Genomic DNA, 24,545 nt, shown 5'->3' with positions numbered 1-24,545 from the left:
GCGTCAGACAAATGAGTTTTCTTTTGGTCTTTTCCCGCGGTCGGACCGCGGTGGGTGTGCGGCGGGGAGCTGCGGTGCCTGGGGCAGGGTGGTTCAGCACCGCGGACAGCTCCGCGCGGAGCGCCCGGCTCGGGCGGCGCATCCCGCCGGGCCATCGAAACCTGGTACCTGCGCAGCTTTGTCCGGGGCTCCCCAAGAGCTTACGCATAGCTCTGCACCTGGCAGACCAACTGCAGTGTTTAGACACGGCTAGCTGTAGGGATGCTGGGTAGTCTTTGTGAAATACTGTTCAAATATGTTCCACAAATACGTTTTCAGTAATGGCACTGTATTATTTATTCTGTATGACTCTAGGAGTAAAAATGTGAGCTGTTATGAATTTTAATAAATGTGAGTTACTGTTAAGAATACAATGAAATTCAGTTGAAAATGGTTGGGTTCAAATGTTAATTTGTAGCTTACTTTATCATTTCCAGAAAAGAAGATAAAAATTGCAAGCAAGTTTTCTTCAATCCTTCCCTCTTCTCAAAAAAAATCCTAATGAACAACAGTAACAGAGTTGGAGTTGAGGCTAGTGATAAGCCTAAAATGTGTGTTCACTTTTTATTCCATGTTTGCCATGCCTGTAACACTACTAAAAACATTACACTTGGGAGATAATGAAATATACATTGCTGTCTCTCCAGGCCTGTGTGGTTGTTGATTCAGTTCTTCAGAACAAGTGCTTTGTGTTTGAAAGATCAATGGGAAAAATGTAATTCATCATTATCCCAGCCAAGAGCAGGTATTTCTCTGACTGTTACTCCAGTTGAGAGTTTAAAGAGTTGAAGGAGGGAAGAGCTAAAAAGACAGCATTACCCACTTACCATAATAATTTTTGATGTATTAATTATTCACTTCATGCATAAACAGTTTGTTACTTAATACTATTTTACATAATTAAAGCAGAGGCAATATGTAACATAATTGAAATTGTATTCTTTAGAACTTACTGTTCTATTCCACATTTCTTCAGTGTAATTCGATCCATAAGTAAAATGGAATTTAAGAAGGTTTTAAGTGGCAGTTTACATAGTAAAGCTTTATTTAAAAATGGACCTCTCTGCCAATCTCTAGTATGGTTAGAGGTATAAATTCTTTTTACCTGCACCCTGAACTGCTACTGATGCTTTCTTGTACTGCTAAGAGCAAAAAGATTCTGTGAGACTGCCATTCAGAGGTCTTTAATGTGCTTTGGTGGGCATTCCACCACAGTCTAATATTCTTTGAGAGATGGCGGTCAGTGGAAAAATATATCCACTGGAAGGCTTCTTTAATGCTGGATTGCTTAATGTATCCTTTCTGTAAATAAACATACTGCCTGTCCTGAATAATAGTAACCTGAGTATTGATAACCTGGGCAGTCTTGGACAGCATCTGAGCCTCTTTTCCTTTTCCCTGATACAGATGCTGTCATTCCTGCAGAAACACGAAAGTTGTTGGTAATTGTTAATGCACATAGAAATCATGTGTGTATGTGTGTGAGAGAGTGTGTATCAGCTGAGGTTTTTAACTACTTTTAAAATGTATTGCTAGTTCATATTTTGATAGAACACCTGTGGAAAGGCTTGCAAACACCAAGGTTAAGGTTAAGGTTAAGCTGTTGCATGCATAGCAGAGCCTCACACTGCTGCAGGGAAAAAGTACCATCAATCCCAATGGTTCTGAAGTGGTGGGAAAATAACATGTGGCAAAATAACATGCTCCTCATAAATTTAGAATGAAACATTTTCAGTCTTCGTTACCTTTCTTTAAAATTACCACAGCCAAGAGCCCAAATATCTTGCTGAAGAATCAAGAATCTCCTTTTCCCTGTGCCCGAAAACTTGAAAAAATGGAACAAGCATTATCAGGTAGCAGGAAAGAGTGGTAGCAAATATATAATACCTGTTTATTGTGAAAATACATCCCATAATGCACAATGATAATAAACACAGTTTATGGGAGTTTCATTATTTTACTGGCATTGGTGGAAAGTTTTGTGTTAAAAATTGTGTGCTTGTGAGCAGTTAAGCTCCCTTACAGTTTCTTATCATAAGTAATACTTATTCTACAGACCAACTTACTTATTTTTTATTTATCTGTTATTTAGTTGTTTCTATCCATGTCATCATTTTGCCTTCACTGGAGTGGTACATGTGCATTTTATTGGCTTGCTGGCAATCTTTTCACTTCATGTGGAGTTCAGATTGTCTTTGCTTTAGTGTATTGAAGCATCAGGAATTGCTCATAGAGACTAAATCTTCAGCTTAAGAAATTAATGAGTTAGACAGAGAGCACAGAGAGCAAGTCTGATGAAGAACTGTTGAAAATCAAGAAATAAACTCAGAGTGTTATTTAGGCTGACCTGAAATCTCTTGAGAATTAGTGATTTTTTTCTAATTATTCTAACAGATTTTGAGTCAAGCAACAGCAAAACTCATTGTGTGGCAGTTGATCAAGGATATGGTAACTTCATGTGCAGATTCAAAAATTCCCCTCTACCAATTAAATTTAATACACATTTCCCTTCTGTAATGAACAGGAGAAAATCACACAGGAATCCAAGGACACTGTATTTGACAAATTAACAGCATATCTGTCAAGTTAACAGTGTAGAGTATTTTTATGAAAACAGTTTCAATTCTGTTCAGTACATTTTTGATTGTGCAGATCCTGTTGATGCAGCAAACACTGCAGGTGGCCATTGTCTCTGAAATACAGCAGTGCAATGCATATGGCATGGAAGGCAGACTCAAAAATCCTTTAATGATGATCAGCCTTGGAAGGGGCAATAAAATTAAACATATATTATGCCTCCATTTCCATCAGGCTTTATTACATAGTAGAAGGAGGTGGTAACTGGTGGTCAGTGTCACTGAGTGATTGGTCTGGCCATATTTAGAGTTATCTATTTATGTCTGGTGTTTTTGTGACCACTTTTTAATGAGGCTGTTAGAAGTTTTTCAAGACATAGCAATGCGTTGTAAGGTATGAGAAGTTATGTCATTGCCCCTGGTGGAGGAGAGAGATCATAGAGAACGTTTGTAACCAGAGATCAGATTCTAGATTTGTGTAAATTGTGTAGCTTAGCTGAAATGAACACATACTCTTGTCTGCAGTGTTAGAGGCATTCTGCATATCCATCTTAATGTGAAACTATTGTACATGTCAGATCTTTCAACTGTGGTACCTTCAAATTAGGAAATTCCATCAGGTACTTGACTGCAGCTCTTTTTCACCTGATTATAAGTGAAAGTGTGCCAGAACTGACGAGTGTACATTAATGCTTTTGTTTGTTTTGGTTCTGGTTTGTATGTGATCTACTAAATGTAGTATCTTGGGCTTTTGAGTTTGTATTGAGATGTATTTGACATCTGTTTTGAGTGAAGATCAGAACAGGAATGGCTGCTGTTTAAGACTTTGGAGAATTAAAAGGTTCTCTTTCAATCAGCTGTTTTCACCATTGATGAAAGTTGTCACCTTCCCTTAGCAGAGGACAAAATACTGCTCTGAGCCTATGAAGCTCCTTTAAGATGTAAATTACTACTAAGAGAGGAGGCTGTAATTGGTCTTGTAACTAGCCTTCAGGTATGCTGGAAATATTGATCACTGTAAAAAAATTAATTTTATTAACTGAGAATAAACTATGAAGTTTTCAGGAATTTTGTGGGATGTTTCTGGAATTTGTAGGGTTTTTAGAAGTTTTCAGGAATTTTGTGAGGAAGTTTTCACAATCTTTGTTCTATGGAAAAGAAAAAAGTTGCATATCATGATAACATGTACACACACAAATATAATTTAATTTTTGTTATGCCTTTTTTTTGATAACTTGAACGACATTACATTGAAAAACATGAATGGAAAAACTTCTGTTCAATAGATGTGATATGAGAAATACATAGTGAAATAGTTGAGGATCAAATCCTTAACACATAATGAGTGCTCTAAATTGAAATGCTTTAAAGATCCAGTTAATTTAGATATTCACAAATATAGATCCCTTAGTGTGATTATTCTTCACAGAGAAATATCACAATGTATTTTTGATTTAATTGTGTAAATTGACCTTGTCCCATTATTTTAATGAAAGCCACATTAAGAAATTTCTTCATTCATCTGTCAGAAGATCAAATGAAATTGCCATGAGAACACACTTTACAGCTTAGAAATAATCATTTTATAAAGGCTGCAGTCAAATATGAACATTTTATATTTTAAACTGGTGTGTCTGAGCCCAGGTTTTGCCAGCAAAAGTGTTCAGTAAATATCATGCCTAAATATTTTCTTAGTTGCAGAGTATCACACATTTGTAACTTACTGATTCATTCACTTCTTCCTGCTTGAATTGTCCCTGCAATTGTGCCCTTCATCTGTGTGAAAACAGTAGTTACTAAGGACAGTTTTATATTGACAGTTTATAAAAGGGTGTGATTGGTATACATTCCGTGAAGGAGTCAGAGGAATGGGTTATGAAGAGCAATGTATGTATCTTCTAAGGTGCTTCCTTATCTTGTTTTTTGTTGGAGACAGATTGATCTTTTGGAATTAAATTCCTTTTGAGGAAATTCTAAATTTTTTCATGATGGATGGAAAGACTCTTTTGTGTTCCATATCAAGTAAAGCAAAAGGCTAAGCCTCAAATAACTTTAAAACATAAAGTCATGCTCTTCGTCCTGTTAAGAGTGTGCTCTGGGTTTGTTTTTATTTTCCCTACAGAAACATATTAAACAAAACCTTGTGTCAAAGTGGCAGATTCTAAACTTTTATCTATACTGATACTATAGAGTTATCTTGATGTATAGGGGAGAACGGGGTTCTCTGTTAGATGTCTGACCAACAGAACTGTTTATGGACTTCTAATTGAATACAATCACAAAGTTACTGAGAGCTGCAGGAGCCATGAAAGTCAATAACAGAGAGGTAAGAGTCTCTGTTATATAGGTATGGTGTAATAGGTATAGGTGTAACTCTATAGTTTGTCTTCAAAACCCATGCTTTTAAAAGGGTATATTTGAAATAAAAAAATAATTGATAAATAAATATACATGGGCTCATATCTATAGATTTTATTTTCACCTGTGGCTAAAGAGCTTTGTGATCTTTCTTATCTGTATTCTGCAAAAAATAATATAACTGTGTGTCTTCCATAAACAGTTATACATCAGTTCTGTGGTTTAATGAGTAGGTGTAAAATAGTCTGAAAAAAAGGAAAACCTTTTATAGCAAATATTTATATTGTAAAATTATATAATTGTAAACAACAACTACCTGGACAATTCCACAATTCATTTCTTTTTTTTTTCTTTTTTTTTTCTTTTTTACACATAAAGGATTTTTTTTGATGAAAGGAAGCACTGAGACTAAGAGTTCAAGTGCTGTGGAAGTAATCTGGGAATGGCTTCAAGCTAGGCTTGAAGCTCAGGCTTGCCTATCTTTTAGTCTTGCTCAGATCAGTCATTTGTCATGTAAATAAGACATTGTAATTGCCATCCATCTATGCCTATAATTTTCAAGAATTATATGCCTACTTCAGCAGGCTTTTTGCAGTCCCCAAAACTGCAGTATAAAATTAATGCAGTGGTCCACAATATGTTCTAATGAGATACTATTATTTATGAAGCATTTTATTCCTATTAAAAGTTTTTATTCCATCTTTCATAGCTCTGTAAGTTCTGTGGCATTACTACAAGTGTACACATTCACACCTGCCCTATAACTGACCTCTTATGGTACTGTCTTTCACTAGAGTAATACATTATGAAGCAATGCTTCATTTTCAATCACTTAACAAAGCAAAGATTCATTCTAGTTGGTGAATGGTATTTCTTGTTTTGTGACATTTGCTACACTTTTAAGAATATAATCTGTTGCAGCCAGAGAATAAATTTAATTTAATTTAAATTTAATTTAATTAAAAATGGCACCATAACTTTGATTAAGTCTGCATCATTGCATCCACAATGTAAATAAATAAATACAAATAAAGTCCACATACATGAGAAATCTGAATTCAGTCTGGGAACATGGAGAAGACTGAATGTCCAGGTGTGGCTTGACAGCACAAAATAAATTAGCTCCTACCTTAAGAAATAATAAAAAGTATTAGAAAATAATGATCCTGAGCATTCATTAATGGCATCTAAGTTTAATGACATTTTCATCAAAATTATTCTCGTGTTTCTGATACAGTATTAGTTACCATTTTATACCAGTCACGCACAGTTGACTTCAGAAGAGGATCTGTATTTGGGAGTATCTAAATTAGTGTGATCTTTAAAGCATCTCACTTTAGAGCATCCTTATTATGTGTTAATGATTTGATCCTCAATACCTTTGTTATCATTAAAATATTTTTTCAGGAGGATTTGAAAACTCTTGAACAGACACTAATTTATGAATAAGCTAATGTTCTCTTAACCCACTTCCCCTTGGCCATTTCTCTGCAGTAGCAATAGAATTCAGCAGCTACTATAGCTAGATTGTACTAGCTTTTTTTTGAAAATTCCCTTGTAGTATACTACCCATGAATTTTTCTTGGGCTCTACATAAGACTTGGGCTGATACAGCAGAGATTCCCATCCATCCAAATTCAAGTATAACAGAAAAGGTAGCCTATGGCAGCTGCTACAGAACATGATCCTTATCTGAATTGTGTCTTGGGTAAGGTGGGTGCAGAGTAAGACAACCCCATTCTTTTGCCCTTATTCAAGATTAGCCTTAATGATAAAGCAAATAATTTGCATTCTGTTGTAATTTTTGCAATATGATAGTTTAGAATAATTAAAACTTTATGTGGTATCATAGACAAGTGCTAGACCTGTATTGCCAATTCTGTTTCAGTGTAGTTTTAAGGCCGTTTAATTTCACAATGTTTCAAAAAGATATTGATATAAGACTGCCCATGGCCAGCCTGATTTTCAAATTCAGTTGTTAGATAGGAAAATGTTTGGTTCTCTTTATCAACAGCCATATATGAATAGACATTTGTCTATCTCCCAGCAACAGCATGGGATGCAGTGGAGTCAGATGTGAATTTTAACAGACTGGCTGTCAGCTGGCAGGCCATTCTTCTCCCCCGTCATTTGGCAGTGGGAAGGAAAAGAGGGGACAGAGTTTTGTTTTATATACAGCTTGTGACTAGAGATGTCAGCTAATCCAAAATTAATAGTCCTTGCATTTCACCTGTGCCTTTTGTATTTATGTTGTGGCTGCTGTGCTAACTGCTGGACGTAATTTTTGCTGCTCTGGTATGTCCCATTGAGCATAAGGGCTGTGAAAATAAAGCTTTCTGAAACATTTTGAACAGCAATTTTATGTTTAAATTGTGGACAATAACTGCAATCAGTTAATAACATGCAAACATGTTTGATGTATTTGGTTTTCAGAGATATTAAAAAAACAAGTTGCTTTGAGAACAGAACATCTTTTACCTGAGTGCTTCTATAAACCAGACAGATTTGATGAAGCTATAACATTCAAATAATTATTGGGCAGCAAAAAAACACTTTGTGTACTAAGAAGTAGGCTAAGGCAGTTGTTTTCTCTGAGGAAGCAGGGGCACTCAATTAACAGCAGTCAAGTATAACAGTATTTTACCTATTAAGAAATACAAGTAGATACCTGTAAAGAAACTTGTGCCTATGTTTATTTAAACTGATGCTGAAAACTTTCCTACATAAAGGTATTTTAAGTTGATCTTTGAAGCAATTTGAAGACTTCAGCTGCTATATGGTTTATCCAGAAGCCCACTTTAGGCTTTCAAGAGGAAAAGATATTAAGTACATACCTTTTTATTGCTCCCTCTCAAAATTTTACTTGCCAGGATGAATTACATAGACATTTGCAAAAGACCAAATGCCTCTAAACACTTGGAGTTAGTGTGTAACTATATTAGGAATTTTAAATACACAAGTACTTTTAACGCCATTCTGCTTTTCCTTTTAAACAATATACTTTCCCTTATTTTAGTAGTCACGCTTTAGGACAATACTTGGATTTTATATTTCTATATTTGTAGCTGTTTTGAACACGCATTTGAATGAAGTTGTGGGTTAAACTGTGTTTCCAGGATAGTAAAAACACTTACAGGGACTTCATGATTGCTGTGATACTCACCCATTGTCATTTAAATAAAAATGTAATCAGTTTAAAAACCCCCAGCATTCAAACTTTCTCACATACCTGAGCTATTTATGTACTAAGTAAACACTAGAGGATGAAATGAGAAGACAGATCCTTGTCTTTATGATGTGTTGATACCCATTATTTCCAAAAAAACAATTTCCTGTTTTAGAGTCACTGTCGTGCTCCTTTGCCAAAGTGAAAGAGTTAGGTCATCTTATTTAGCCTCAGATTCAGTGTTTTCTTCCTTTAACTTCTGTCTCCTCTGCAAAAATACTGCCAGTTTCTTCAGGAAATACATCCTTTTTTTTTTTCATTGGTTTCAGTTTTACTAGTAGTAATGAAGCTGATCATCCCTGAAGAGAGTGAGGCTTCTCTCACAGTGGCAGATGGCAGAGGATTTGGGAGCTGGTATTTTCTTCGTGCAGTGATCCGTAGAACAAATTATTTTTCATACTGAATTAAGAAAAACAAATCCTAAATGAAGAATTGTAAAATAATTATTTAAAATTAATAACATAAATAGGTTGAAATGTAGATTTCTTCCCAGTGACTTTTGCATCTGCAAGAATGTAGAATTAGAATTACTTTATTTCTCAGGTACTCAAAATGGAGAAGAAACAGCACAGACTAGCACAGAAACTATGTTTCTTGATACATACATTCTAAAACTTAGTTCTGCAAATAGCAGTTAGTTTGTAGGACGACACGCTGTGTTCTTCATATACAAAGTTTTGGAACTGCTGCTCCAGTGCAAAGCTAAAATCACCCCATACTTTGATTATCACTGTTTCCATCCTCTTACTACCAAGTTCAGTGTAGTAGTTAAAACAGTCCTAAAAGACCAGAAGAAATTTTTGAAGAGTATTTTTGTTGTTAGAGATTATTTTATTAGCATGGTTATTTGTTCAGTGTGGTCATTTTTTTATATTTGTGAAAGTAGACCTAAGCAATCCATTTACTTTGCAACTTTCCCTTTTAGTTGTAAAAAAGCTGGCACAGTTTTTGTGCACTCTTTCAGCAGGGAGAGTGCACCAGAGCATGCCAGCAAAATCACAGGGCAGTGCAGGTTGGCAGCTGATGGAAGCTCAGAACAAGGTGTGATGTGGCTAGGTTAGGTTACTGGTAGGTTTCTTAAGGGTTTGGCTATGTCCAAATAACATTGCTCAGTCCTTAGAGATGCTCCAGACCCCTCAGCACTTTTTGGCCTCCTCTGGACCTTCTCCAGTAGCTGCTTGTCTCTGTTGTACTGAGGGGCCTAGAACTGGACACAGCACTCCAGATGTGGCCTCCCTAGGACTGCTTAGAGGGGCAGGATCACCTCCCTGTCAACTTGCTGGCCACACTATGCACCCCACAACACTGCTGACCCTCCTGCCCACAAGGAATTACATTTTTATTTAAATGACAATGGGTGAGTATCACTGCCAGCTCATGGTCAGCTTCTCATCCACCGAGACTCCCAGATCCTTCTCTATGGAGCTGCTCTCCACTAGGTCAGCCCTCGACCTGTGCTGGTAACTGGGGTCATTCCTCCCCAGGTGCAACACCCTACACTTGCCTCATTAACTTCCTCTAGCCAGCTCTCCAGCCTATCAAGGTCTGACTGAATGGCAGCACAGCCTTCAGGGGTATCAGCCACTCCCCCAGTTTTGTTCCTTCTCTGTTATTATTCTTGCACTTCGGTGATGCTCAGAGCTTTGTTAAATCATGCTGCTTCTGTATCTGCCTGGAGGACATTACTGATTGCCAAAGCCAGGCACAAGAGTTTTTGTAAACTTCTGATGCTGGATGGAAGCCTTCTACGTGTGGTAACTTAAGGAGCTTATTTTGATAGTTTTAAGCAGCACAAGGGGTAGGATCTGAAACGTTGACATAATGAAATAGCCATTAAATTAAGAATATTGTTAAAATGAAGGAATACCTTTCATAGACATTGACAAGTAGAAACTTCTGTTTCAGTCAATTCAATTGAGTCACATAGTGGCTTATTCTGCTGAATAGCTCAAATGAATATAGTCACCCTGAGTGGTGGACTTTTATTTATGGAGGCATTATTTGTTCAAAGGTTCATAAAAATTAATTTAACTAAATATCTCTCTGTTGATTACAGATCTGTGGAAACTCAGCTGTGATTGTTCCAGCAAGATTTCAAACAGAATTATACTCAGAAATTTTCTTGTGAAATATCTGTTTAATAATGAAAGTTAAAAAAATGGTTTTCTATTAATTTTATCTACAATCTATTATTAATAGTAAGCTCATTATCTAACTACTTTGATTTTTTAAAATTTATTTATAAGCTCTTGATGACTTCTTAGCTCCATCCATAATTATGCTTTTCTCAGGGGGTTTTTCTCTTTATCATTGGGAAAGAATCCTGGTATCTTGGAATGTGTTTTCTACTTTTTTATTATTTTATAGTGCTTGGATTTCTATTCTTAATACTATTACCTGCATAGAAAATTGTGGCATTATCAGGAGTGTCTTCTTTGGGTGCCTAAATCACATATATGTACGTGGAGTGACCCATATGAAAAGAAATTTTGTACATCCCAGCAATTGCTAGAGCTATAATGGTCTGTTGGTATTGTAGGCTGTTGAGGGGGAGGAGGGGGTGTCGAGCTATTTTACAGTTTGGGATGAAGAGTACAGCTGAAAATCTGTACAGTACCATTTAAGAATATAGAGGAATGCTTCTGAATATCTTTAGAGAGAGAAAGCTAAAAAGAATACTGTCAGCATGTGGGTTAAACCAGAAGGGAAATAAGGGTAGGTGGAATTCAGCTGTGTGTGCTGATGCAGAATTTAACCCTATGTTAAACCCATTGATTCTAAGTTACTTTCTTTCCAAAAAATCTTCAATTTTAGTAATGATCTGAGGAATAGATATTAAACAAAAGACACAAACCTGGTAAAAACATTGTTTAATGCACATTTGTTTTTTGAAACGGCTGTGGTTACTTGTGACCTGTCAGAGTAACCAAGATGTACTGTGCAGAGGTATTTTTATGTAAAATTTTTGGTACTGCATTTCTGAAAAGAAAAGTCACAAAGACTATAAATGTCCTGAGCCTCTTTTCCACATCCCTTCCCAAACTGATAACATTATGCAGTATTTGAGAGAAGTATTTTGGGCCTGTTTAGCCACCAGGACACATGAACATGAAGTTTGCTTTACATACATGCTTTATTAATAGCAAAATATTAATCATTATAGAAAACTAATTTTACACAGAGACGTCAAATTTAATACTGCTATGCAAATAATAATACTTGTGCTGAAACTAAGTACCAGACTTTTAAAATCTTCTGTTTAAATTGGGATGTTTGCAGTCGGGAGGGGAATATGTGTGTGTATGCACATGTACATGTATAAGTAACAGAGCAGTCTGGCTTCCTCATTTGAATGAACTAAGCATGTTTTATTTGGTGGATAGCTAGACCTTGTGGATCAATTTCTAGTGACCTACTAGGTAGTTTGGTTTTAATTCTGGATGTGGGAAACATTCTGGCAAATATAAGATAGCAAATCCCTCATGTCATTTTGTGGAAAAACATGTTATTTGCCTTCAGTGCTTTGTATTTGCAGAAGCAGTTTGATGCCTCATGTATGTGTTAAACCCACTAACATATCTGATCAGGGGCATTGTGCTTAGGATGAGGAGTACAGCAACTTCCAGGAACTCCTGTAGGCTCTCCAAGGTCAATAGGCATTTGGGTAACTTACACACCATTTGATTACATGCCTTCCAATGATGTAAGAAAGTAATTTCCATCTCTGGTTAGAGGCAACTGTGCTAAAGGCTTAAGATATCAATCTCCCATCACAACTTGAAAATTATTTTAAATAATTTTTACTTAATGAGGTGCTGTGGGGCAGTAATTTGGCTTTTTGGAGTAGTCAGACAAAAAGAGTATCTTCTTCGTCTACCATAATGTTTTTCTTTTTTTGATTGTGTGAATTATATTTTGTATACTACACACTACAGAAAAATATTGGTAAAATAAAAAAAATCTGCTAAGTTGTCAGTCCCAGACCCTATATTTTGCTACTCTAAATCATTGTTCTGTCAGTTCTTTTGTAAGATTTAAGTGACTCCAGTATTTAATTTGGGTTCTTAAATTAAACAATTGCAACAATTTGCTTGTAAGTAAAGTTGATTTCTTTTCTCCAAGGAATGCTTCCAGCACTACAGCTAATGCCACTTTATCACTGTTTATTGCTTCCCTTTTACACCTGTATTAATATATCCCCACAGTACAGCAGAATAGTGATACAGTTCTCAGAATTGTTCTTTTGCCGGTAAAGGTATTTTTAAAACATGACTAGTTTATTTTTTCTTTGCAATCACCTACATTTAGAAAATTAACTTCTCTCCTTTTGTTTCTCTCCTTCAGGGAGTCTCTGATCCAATTTCCCATTGTGTGCAATCTGTCTGTTTAGAATGACTTTCTGTTTTTTTTCTTCTGGTGTTATATGAATGTAACTTTGTAACACACAAGTGTTATGTAAATATATGCATACCTATCTATATACATATCCATCATATTTATTTTTATGCTTTTAAAGTGAAGAATTACAAATATCAAGTTTATTTGAATTTAAAGATTTGATTGTATGTCTTACATTGTATGTGAATACATACAACATGCTAGAAATACATTATTTAATTCCAGGTGAAAATAATTTCAGAATTTTACACACAAAATGGAGACGTAGTAAAAGTATATGAGAGCTCTGTGCTTGTATAAACGTGCAGTACACTGATTAAGTTCTTGCATTAAATTTTAACTCTGAATAATTACAAAAAATTTGAAAATTATGAATAGGCATAACATATGTGACCTTGACTGAAGTTTGTCCTTCTTTGTGAAGTGCAGGACTCAAATTACAGGAAGGTGTTTTCACTCTTTTATTACATTCTCTTTTTATTGGTATCGTAATTCTCCATTCAGATGAGGATTAGTATCTCGAAATTAATACGTGGTTGTTACAGCCAGATTGACTGAAATCAGCCAAGAGTGTGCACTTTGAATTGCACTGTTCATCTGTCCTTTCTCTTCTCCCTTCATTTATGTTCATTACTTTCTGGAGTGGAAATGCCAAGCACACAGGCATGCACCAATACTTCCGTGTCTTCCAAATTAGAAGTGAAGCTTGCATTTAGTAGATTGCATAATTGCAAGTATATAAAATGTACATCAAATCCTCTACTAATTTCTGTGTGATTTTTTATGTCCAAATTTAATTGTTATTCACAGCATGTGGTCGAGGCCTGTTTGTGTTCTGGAGCATTTGATATCCATCATGGATATGGTGATATACATATCCATGTATAGATATGGTATGATATACAGATTTAAACCTAGGCAAAGGACTGCAATGAGGTCGTTGTCATAAATGTGATTCTGAAATGTTAATATTGTTAGAAAAACAAATGTTTTTACTAGATCTGTGTCTTTGTAACTTCTGGTAATTTCTGCCTTTCATTTTTTTACCTCCTAAGTATCATTATGTGACAGCTTAGGATATTATTGCTTTAAAATATTAGTTTTCATAGAAGAAATAGCTAAGGTTAATAAGGGCGGTTGAGAAGGATCTTCTGTATCCATAAGCATAACCCATTCCACTGAGAATTGCAGAGAAATTTCTCTCTATGATGCATGTTAGGATTTCTTATGTTGTTTGTTAGGATTTCTTATACTGACAGTGACTATGTCATCAAGTATGTATTCCATAATGACGTCTCAACTTGTTTAAAATATTCAGTCATTAAATAACATTATCTGTTATGAAAATGACAAGATCAAATTTTAATGCCCGTGTTTAACTCAACATTCTTCTGTTCTCATCTTTTAAATTGAATCAGTATTGAAGGTATAATTTTTCTTGAATTGACTTTCAATTATAGAATAATTATAATATAGAATATAGAATTCTTTTTGAAATCTATGAAAAGCATATGTAAAAAGGGAGGAGAAAAGACCATTGCTTTTTTCAGCAGATTTTGAAACTTTGTAGCACTGCCATTTTGACATGTATTTGATATGTATCTTACAATTGAAATATTAAAACTATTGTAAATTTATTCCTTTCTTTGTAAACCCACACAGCATTCAAGAGATCTGATATTATCTATACTTTCTTTCAGTCACGCTGGTTACTATTAATCCATGTTCTAAGTGTTCTAAATGTCTAGATTTCTTCATAACTGATGTAGCACTTCTATGATCTGACAGCATTTACAGTACTTTGAAAGTTTGGCCCTTCATACCAAATAGTGCATTTGCTAAGTCCAAATCTGCACTGTTTTGGTAAGACAGACATACAGACAGACATAAATTGGCCTTCCAGTATCAATTCATACATCTAGTATCTGTAGGTTGCAGAGGGACTCATAGGTAAAAGAAACTGTCTGTGCTCATGGTGTATACATTGAATTCACAAGTGTTTATTCCCCTTCATTCAATGACTTTGTATGACTCAATTTGTATGTCTTCAATAACATTGCAATAGAGATAAGAACTATATGCAAACATGGTGAATTGATCTTGACCAGCTGCCAGACCCCCACCCAGCCATGCTTCTGCTCTCCCTCTTCAACAGCACAAGGAGAGAAAATAAGATGAAAAAGTTTGTGAGTTGAAATAAAGATGGGGGAGATCCCTTGCCAGTTACTGGCACTGGCAAAACAGGCGCAACTTGAAGAAAATTAATCTACTTTATTGACATTTAAAATAATAGGATGGCAGTCAATATACTGCCCTACCCTCCTGTCCTCAGGCTCAACTTCTTCATTCCCAACTCCTGCATGAGTGCTGCAGGGGGCATGGGGAATGGCAGTCTGCCACAACATTCCTCCCAGTTACTCCTTTCTCCTCACACTTTTTGTGCTTCCATGTGGGTCCTCTCCATGGTCTGCAGCCCTTCGGGGTAAATCTGCTCCAACATGGGACTTAGGTGTGCATTAATTCTTCTAAGGAGAATCTGCTGCTGTGTTAGCTCTCCGCAAGCGAGCATTTCTTCAACAAATATCCAGCTTGCTCTGGAGTGATCACCTCCATGGGATTCAGGGAGTTGCTTCCTTTATTATGGTCCTTCCTCTCCATGGGTTCCTCTCTGTTCTGTGCCTGGAGCGCCTCCTCCCTCTTCCTCCTTCTCTGACCTTAGAATTTCCAGTGTTCTTTCGCACTTTTTTTTCCTCTTACCCCTCACTGCCTGGGCCATGTTTTGCCCTGTCTTAACTATGCTTTTACTGAATCACCACCTGCTTTACTGGTGAACTGAGCTGTGTCTGCAGTGGGTACATTGCAGAGCAACCCTGACCGCTTCTTGCTGACACCATCCCTGCAGCCATCCCTAGAGCCAAAACTTCGTCACCAGCACCCGGTGTAATAAGATGGAGGGAAAGAACATAAAGGATAAAAAGCAGGTCCACGAAGACAGAAATTTATTTTGGTTTGTTGTGTTCCTTACTGTGGTTAACTTTATTCTTTTAATATCAGTTCAACTACAGTGAAGTTAATTTGTGATTATCACTTCTCTAAACAGTTTCAGAAGAGCTCTTTTATGAAAGACAAACTGAAGATATTGTGAAGAGGATGTAGGGTGGTTTTTTGATCACTAAAAAACACATAGAGGGAAATCAAGTTTGTATATATAAACATAAAAGAAGGAAAGGGGCAAAGAGCAGTGCAGATGAATGGGTTTTTGGTGTGTATATAGTGTTTAGTATGCTGAAAATACCTTTCTTACATTAGGGAATGCATGATGTACTTTACCTTCTCACCCATTATTTTTGAATAATCTAATTTTAAAAATTCTGTAAAAGTTTATTTTTTATCTCTTACCTGTTTACTGAACAGCCTTGTTTAGGTTCAAACTATAGTTGAAGTGATGGGAAGGTCTTCTGTCTGAAATTGTATCTTCTTTGTGCATATGGGTTTTGTTCCTCTTTAAAAAAGCATGTTTGCAAGGTCTTGCATATCTCTGCTCTCAACTAGTGACAAGTACTGCTTGATTAGCTATTTATTAAATCATCAGGCATAATTTGCTAAACAGTTTGAAATGTTTTAATACCTTTGTTCCTGGGTGACAAGCTGAAGGCCTTGATTGTACAGCAGCCAACATGTGCATTTAATTTTCAGCTGCTAGTGGACATCAGCTGGCTGCCTGGGCTATTCTGATATTTGGTGGCTATTATTTTTCTCATTTTCACCGTGAGATATCATCTTGAGTCTTTGTGCACTTTCTCATGTATTTTTATATCTTACATTGATCAGTATTGATGCCTTGAAGAAAGCTTGGATACTCCTACAGAAGCTATAATAACACCTTGGCTGAAGCTTAACAGTAATCTTAAGAAATACTTTTAATTTTTAATTTACTTCTCTATTCAGAAAGAAGTTAAATACTTCTCAATTTTATAAACTTAAAGATTGATTTTCAATGGACAAGGCTTAATGGGTCCAAACTTTTTTTTGAATAAAATATTACAATTAAAAATAAAAAAATGAGGAATTCTTGGTTAATAATGAATGAAAAATCAGTTTCATGTGCAGTTTTAAAAACAGTATATTAAAAAATTCTTTTTGTCTTGGCTAGAGTTATGTTTTCTTCCATGGTGATGTAATAATGTTGTTTTCTGAGATGGCTTTTTTTGTTTTGTTGTTATTTAGTCATCCTTGGCAGCATAGAAAACGATGGTAATTTAAAATAGAATTATAACAATTTTTTTAATCATGTACTAAAGTTAACCTTATATTTTATTATTTCAGTTGTTCATGGTGGACAATGGAGCAGATGACTGGAGAATAGCCATGACTTATGAGCGTATTTTCTTTATCTGCTTGGAAATACTGGTGTGTGCTATACATCCCATACCTGGGAATTATACATTCACATGGACAGCCCGGCTCGCCTTTTCTTACGCTCCATCCACAACAACAGCTGATGTGGATATTATTTTATCTATACCAATGTTCTTAAGACTATATCTTATTGCCAGAGTTATGCTTTTGCATAGCAAACTTTTCACTGATGCCTCATCTAGAAGCATTGGAGCATTAAATAAGATAAACTTCAATACCCGTTTTGTTATGAAGACTCTAATGACAATATGTCCAGGAACTGTACTGTTGGTATTTAGTATCTCATTATGGATAATTGCTGCATGGACTGTCCGAGCTTGTGAAAGGTAAGGTTGTTTTTTTGTTCAGTTCTTTCTATTTGTCTTTCTATTTTTCACTCCTGTTTTGTCTCTTAGACTTTTGTTAGAATGGGGCTCCCTAGTCCTTGATAATTTGAGTGCTGCTTGGTCTGTATTCTGTGACAGACCTTGTCAGGTGATTGGCCTCTCAATCTGAAGGACTTCTGCAAAGAGATCTGCGCCCTACTGTTTACTGTAGCACTACAATTTGATTTCAGTGTGTAGATATATTTAACACAGTGGACAAATACTACAAAATGCCTTTAAGAGCAGTTGTTAATATCCTGCATTTACACCAATTTTCATTTATTTTCTTTGTAAGATAAATGTAGTGAAGATAAGGTAGAAAAAAATAGCCAGTGAAAATGAGTGGAGGATGTGTAATTTGAGTTTTATTGTGCTGAAAAAAAAAAATAGAATGCAAAATGCAGTCGAGGAGTTGGCAAGATCTGTAAAAGGGAGCAGAAGGAGCACTTACAGTCATATAACTCTTTCTTTTTTCCAGTGAAAATCAGAAGTGCATTTGAGAGTCAGACTTTTAATTTCAGCCGGTTTTCCAGCCTCCCTTTACCACAGACTTCAGTGTAGGTGCAGAATAAATGGTTATCCATGCTGACAACTTGAAATTTAATTTCTCAAATACAGCTTTAACAAAAAAAAAAATAAATGGGCTTCTAATTGGATAGGATTGCTCAGGGATATGAGATAGGTTAACTCTAAGAAGACAATTAGAATAATTCTCTATAAAAGATTTAATGCCTCGGACAGCTCTTAGATTCTGGAAGTGGTTTTTCCTTCCTTAAGCTGGAAAATCATCAACATATTTAAGGCATTTCTCCCACTGTTTGTTGACCATTTCGTTTTTCTTATTCCTTTCCATGTCTGTTCATTTTAGAATGAATTTAGGGGAGTTACTTGTGACAGCTAGATGATTCAAGTCAGCAGTTAAATCGAACACCATTATGCTTTTTAAAGTTTCTCCTTGCATTCCTTTCTTTTCAACTTGTATAAGGAAAAATATCCAGTCCTGTAAAATGACTGTAGAAATCATGTTTTTGTAGTTTTATTGTTAAAATTGCTTTGCATCAATATCGTTTCCGTATATTACAGCTAGACTAATAGTTTAAGAATATTCTGAAAATACTGTGCTAAGAATGACATATTACAGTTTCAGACTATTCCCCATAGTGGCAGTGGAGGAGTACCCTAGATTTTTACTCAATTTATAGTAGCTGTATTTTCATTACCATGTTCTTATTTCAGATGTAACTGACTTCTTCAAACTCTCTCCTCTTGATCTCATATTCTTCACTTCTCTTCCCACCAGTTTTCTTTCAATACAATTGCTGCTGAGGAATTTTTGAGTATCTAGTCAGGCATTTCTCAAACTGTTGGTTGTGAAGTGGCTCTGAATAACTTCAGCATCCATTGCTATCATCATTACATGTATCTGGTTGATGATGGTGATGACGATGGTGATGATGACAGTGGTGAAATAATAATTTTTTATTAACTTTTTTTATACACATGCATTCAAAATAATCTGGTACTACTCAGTGAAGATTACTGAAAGATATTTGCTACTGTCTGATACATGTGTTTAAAACATATTTATTTGTTATACAGATTGCCAGATAAGAATGTATAATGTATAAGTAATACTAAAAATAAAAGAAATAAAGACCACCTCACCCATTTTCCAGTCCGGGGGAGTGAAGACCACACTCTGACAAAGTTTTGATTTTCTTACTTTGCTTATTTATGTATAGAAAGTGACACACCTCTTCATCACTGTTGTCCTGGGAAGATTATTTGGTTAGGTACACTGAAGTCAGGGTTGCCATAAGATGAATTTTCTTCAACTCTCTGCTAAGTTAGTAATGGATTTCCCACATTTAAATTTGCAGTTGCTGTCCTTGAATTGACTGTAGTAGTGTGGCCAGTAGGCTGAATAGCCACAGAGTCCTCTAAAGCTGAAACACAACACAATGCAACTAAGAGCAAGATAAATATAGGAGTGCTAGGCTAATGTATCTCTAGCATAATTGTCTTCTGTTGCTGGATCTCAGTCCAAGATTCATATTTTAAAAAAGGAAAAAAGTTAATTTTATGTTTCAGAAATATGAAAAGGAATACCTTTTGGATTTTGGAATTAGATACTTATGGCATTCATGCTAGTTGCACAGCCAGTTTTCTGGGTTTTGTCCCCAGCTTTCCCTTGTAGGAATATGTCAGTATTTTGCCAAACAAATGATGCTGATTCCAGTTACTAGTCAGCCCATCAAAACCATTTCGATCCATAGCCAATGTAGAAGTATGTGCTAAGAAAAAGTTCTCAGAAGAAAACCTCAAAACCCCATGCATTGTAATGCTCTTAATATTCTGCCTTCTCAAGTTAAAGATCCCTTTTTTGCATAGTTGGAGGCAGATACATTAGTCATTTATCATGAGAAAGGACAAATATGGCCACCGAATAATTTCTGTTCTGTGTAAAAATCATAGTCCTCAAAAGATGTCTCCCAAGGTCTTTATGGCTTTGTATTGCTTAGGTGTTGAAAGTTTAGTTTGCACAAATAAGGTACATTTTTTCCCAACTGCTGTTGATTTTTTTCTTAGTTTTAACTCAGGGGAATTTTTTATTTTTTTTTAGACTATTTTATGTACATAAAATGATCCTGAAAATAAATTCTGTCAGTAGGAGTGTTTTCTATTCCACTTGACACTATAGATGAAAACATGATGAACTTTGATACATCAAACAGAAATTAGGAATTAGGCAGCAGCCTCATAGCTTTGGTTTGTTTTGGGGTGATTTATATTTTAAAAAATTTGATGGTGTTGACTGTTTCTTTGCAGGACTCTAGCACTTTGCAGGCTCTAATTCTGTTACATAGTAGCATTACATAAAAGTTAGCATTAGCAGTATTTCTTTGGTGTTTTAAATCATTTAAATGATCATCCAAATTGGAACCAAGATGATGGTGGTAAGATATAATAAATTAAAATATAAAGATTTTGGAGCAGATAGGAAAGATTCTCATTCTGTTCCATGTTCTCAGTGAGAAGTCACAGGAGGCTGTGTCCTTTATTGTATAATTATGTGTGCTCAGCAAGAGCTGTTGCTGCTGAATGACAGCCTGTTCAAGTTCAGATTGTTTCTCTATTCAAAGTTAGGTTTTTATTGTTGCAGATGATCCTGGGAATAGGAAGGGAGATTGGACGCCTCACATTTTATAGTGAGGAAGGCAACATGAAAGAGCATCATTATCCATCTCTTGAAAGATAACCTGTGGAGACAGGTCATGGGTTGAGCCGGGCAAGTTGACTGTCTGAATAAAGGCTTCACTGCATTAATGGGCATCTGACTGATCACTTGATACACACTGAACTAAGGCAGGACATGTGTCTTTCTCACTGCCTTAATGACTGTATAGTTAGCTCCCAGAATGCTAATTATAGCAAGTGACACTTTGGGTTGGTGAGAAAGGTATTTTCCATGATTGCAGTTTAAGGTCATGTATGAGGACAAAATGTGGTACAGAAAATGGTGGTGGACAGCCAGCTGAGTATAAATGGACTGCTGGGGCTGCAGAGTAATCTAGATGAGGGAATTTGGGAGGTGAGGTGGGGAAAGCATGAAGTGTTGCTATATACATAATGTCTGTTTTGATGGGAAGATTGCATTGCATAGGTTTCAACATCTGCTTTCTCATTGACAGTAGCAGTATATATTGCTGTTTGTCATCTGTAAGCTTCATAATAAAAATCTAATTTTTTTATTAGGTCTGAAAAGATTTTTGTGTTTATAACATCTCTGAGGCACATGATCTAGAACACTTATGAGTATGTTACTTTCATATCTGAATTATGAACCCTACAAGCAGATTAATTTTTGCAGTTTCCCATACATATGTTGTTACTGAGAATAGATTTGTGAATGGATATCAGTTGTTTATATCAGTTATAATAGTTTGGTTTCTCAGGAAAAAGAAAGTGACTATGTTTAACAGTAAGTTATTGAAGAATCTGGCAAGTTTGCTTCTACTCTTCTGTGAGAAGTGGGCTGCTTTTCTAGGTTGTGTGGAAGGCAGTCACTCTTCATGATCTGGTTTGCTTTGGTTTGTTTTTGGGAAAGGAAGAGACAATATTGTCTTCTGAATACACACATGGATATAATGTGCCCATGTACCAAGCAGTATGAACTACAAATGCCCACACTGTGCTGTTGTATGTCCAGATCACATCATATGCCTGGCATTTCTATGGATTTGCAGAGGAGAACTGAGAACAGAACTGGATTTTCTTCTTCCGCAGAGAGAACACTTTTGGCACTCTTTGTTGTTCTATTTGTTCGTCTCTAACTTCTGGCAATGAATTCAGTTCAGTTTGAGCAGTTTGTTTTAGTCAGCATTTCTTCCTTTTGTCAGTTTCTGCTCTGTATTCTTTCCTTGCTTTAGCAGAAACAAACTCAAACAAAAACCACACACATATGCAAAATCCCATCTGTGTGTGATGGTGAAATCTTTTTCTGCTTTCTTCTCATTCATGTTTTCTACAAATAAATGTCTGTCTTATTTCTGAGAAATATGATACCATTACAAAGTTTCCAGTAAGCAGCTCCCACATGACAACTGGGAGGCAAATGTTAAGGATTCATTTGATACAAGCTAGTGGATACACTGACACTTTCAGTTGTAATTCATGAAGGAAAAAATGTTTCTTAGCTATCTAATTTCCTCTCAGTATGTATTTCAGTTCTTTGCTTGTCTTGAAGACCTTATCTGATGTTGTACATTGCATGCATATTTACAAGGCCACCTTTTAATGGAAATTGTTTTTTGCTTTCTCTGCAGTGCCAGTGTGAATATTCTTGTTCTTAGTTTAAAAAAAAGCAATCAACCCCCCCCCAAAAAAAAACCCCAACAAACAAGGAAACAAATCTGCCAACAACAAACCAAGCCTGTATACTTAATTTTTAGACTATTTTTAGGCTCAGAAGGTCAGAAGCAATGACATATGATTTTTATTTTTTTCAGTCTCATGACTGTCAACAGATTAAATAGTGTTTGTGTATGGACAGTGCTGGCTGTTTATCATGGTTCTTTACCTTCCCTTGGCTCACATCTCACTGGAACTAGAATGTGCTCCTGGTAGTCATGTTTCTTCAGTGGTGGCAAACGTTAAATGTTAAATATTCAAAACAACAATAAGCAATGATGACCTGTCATCATCCTTGCACCTGTACTGTGAATGAATGGTTCTCTGCCTAGTAGTCTTAATTCCTGGTTTTTCACACTGAGTGTAGCATAACTTTAAGTATTAGGTTACTGTTTTATAACATTCACATCTCAAAGCAATTAATAACTAAAATCACATGCAACCAATTGCATTTTTGCTGCGAAATTTATAAACAGACCATCAGATCCATTATTTTATCATACAATGAAGGCAACAAGGGAATCTATTCACAGACGTACATTGGTGAATGTCTGACATGCATAACCCAGATCCAAAAAAAGAGACATTGATCTAAATGAAGTATTCCTTTTCTAGGTGCATTCAAAAGGATTAATAGCTAAATAATATGTTCTTTTGCTGCTTGAAAACAAAACAGTTATGTATATTTAAAGGGGGAAGCAGGTGCACCTGTTCTAGTGCATGTAGAGTTTGCTGTTCTTTTAAATTCATATTTTCCTTCCCTTTGAAAATGCCGTTTGCATATTCTCAGCAAAAGAACTTTGGGAATTAAGTAAGAATACTCTTCAGTTTGTTCAAGTTATTAGAATTATCCTTATAAATACGGAAAGTAGCAATAACTGATGAAGTTTCACTGGGTGTAGTCATTCCTTCACAAAAATGTATCAAGCCAAAGGAGATCAGTACTTCTGTAGAACAAAAATAGCAGACCCCACTTTGAGGAAGGGACAGCAAAAGACAAAAAGTTTAAAAACAAGAAAAAAAAAATCTACTTGCTTAATAAAAGGAAAAAGTACCTGACTTTCAGATTAACTAGAACAAGAAAACTTTTCTTAGGTTAAATTCCCTTTTATTTTCAATGGACTTGAATGTATATCAGTTGTAGAATAGAATGAAGTGGAAAAGCTCATGTATAGTTAAAAAATGGTGAGCAAAGTGAAAACTATTACTCTAACAGGAAAGTGTGAAAAGAATGAAAATACAGGGCAGTACTTACCTGCTTTCAAGGACAAAAAGGGTTTTTTTTTTAATTAATCTTGGATCTATAAAACATAATTAAGACAAGAGTCTCTGATCAGCAAGAATGGTTGTATGCTCTCCAAATTATTTCAAATAAGAAAGCAATTTATGGATTCTTTTTTTATCATTGTTTCATTACTGGATCCGAAGTTACATATTCTGATCCTCATATATTTAGATGTGATAATTGAATTTTTCCTCCCTCTTTTGGCCAGCATTTTAAACTATTCAGAATATTTTGCTTCAAAATGAGTAAAAACTATTTGCCATAGTACACCAAAAGCAATCCTTATAAAATAGGACCATACTGAAGCAAAAATCAATGTCTTGTCACTTCAAAATAGAATTTGTTGCTCCAATAGTTTAATATCTTCAAAAAGTGCACCCTGAAGTGTGAATTTAAGCTTTTCTACTTGTTTTCTTTTGCTTCTTGGACAAAGTGAGAAGTATAGAGCATGGTTATAGCTTCACTTTGAATAAGCTTCCAATATAACAACTGAACTCTAGCCTTAGATATTGAAGAATGGCTTCTATTGGAAATTTACAGTTCAGTCCTAAAATTCAGATTTATGAGGTCAATATGAGAATATAAATAGTGTTTTGGAATTGTGCAGTTCAGGGGAATTAGTGGTTTTATGGCAGGACACATGAGGAGGTTCTTTTCCAGTAATTTATATTTATTTTCCTTTTCTGTGATTTTGCCCTTTTAATTTGTTGTCTCAATAGCAGATTTTTCTTGCTTGGATAGCTTCTGGGTTTTTTTCCTTAAAACCTTCAAAATCAGCTATGGCTTTTACTACAGCTGTTCTGGAGACAGTGATTTGCAACATCACTTAGAAGTAGTAAGTATTGGTGTGTGTCATCATTTACACTTGTGTTCCCCAAAATAGTGATATTATGCTAGATCAGAGCTCGGGCTGATCAATCTAGAACATTTCTGATTGAGGAAATATAAGATGAGTCTACTTGCAGTAA

At 35.5% G+C, this 24,545-nt stretch overlaps 1 protein-coding gene across 2 annotated transcripts in view; it reads left to right on the top strand.

Moving 5' to 3' along the window:
- Positions 1–24,545, top strand: part of KCNN2 (potassium calcium-activated channel subfamily N member 2) — a 69,681-nt gene that overhangs the window by 4,315 nt on the left and 40,821 nt on the right. For both annotated transcript variants that reach the window (XM_015615038.1, XM_015615037.1), the window contains exon 3: positions 16,924–17,342. In XM_015615038.1, coding sequence (XP_015470524.1) covers positions 16,924–17,342 — 419 coding nt within the window. The remainder of the gene's footprint in view (positions 1–16,923; positions 17,343–24,545) is intronic.

Source organism: Parus major, chromosome Z, assembly GCF_001522545.3.
Source record: "Parus major isolate Abel chromosome Z, Parus_major1.1, whole genome shotgun sequence".
Classification (NCBI taxonomy): domain Eukaryota; kingdom Metazoa; phylum Chordata; class Aves; order Passeriformes; family Paridae; genus Parus; species Parus major.
Note: the sequence above shows the minus strand (reverse complement) of the source record. Positions and strands in the feature narration are given on the sequence as shown.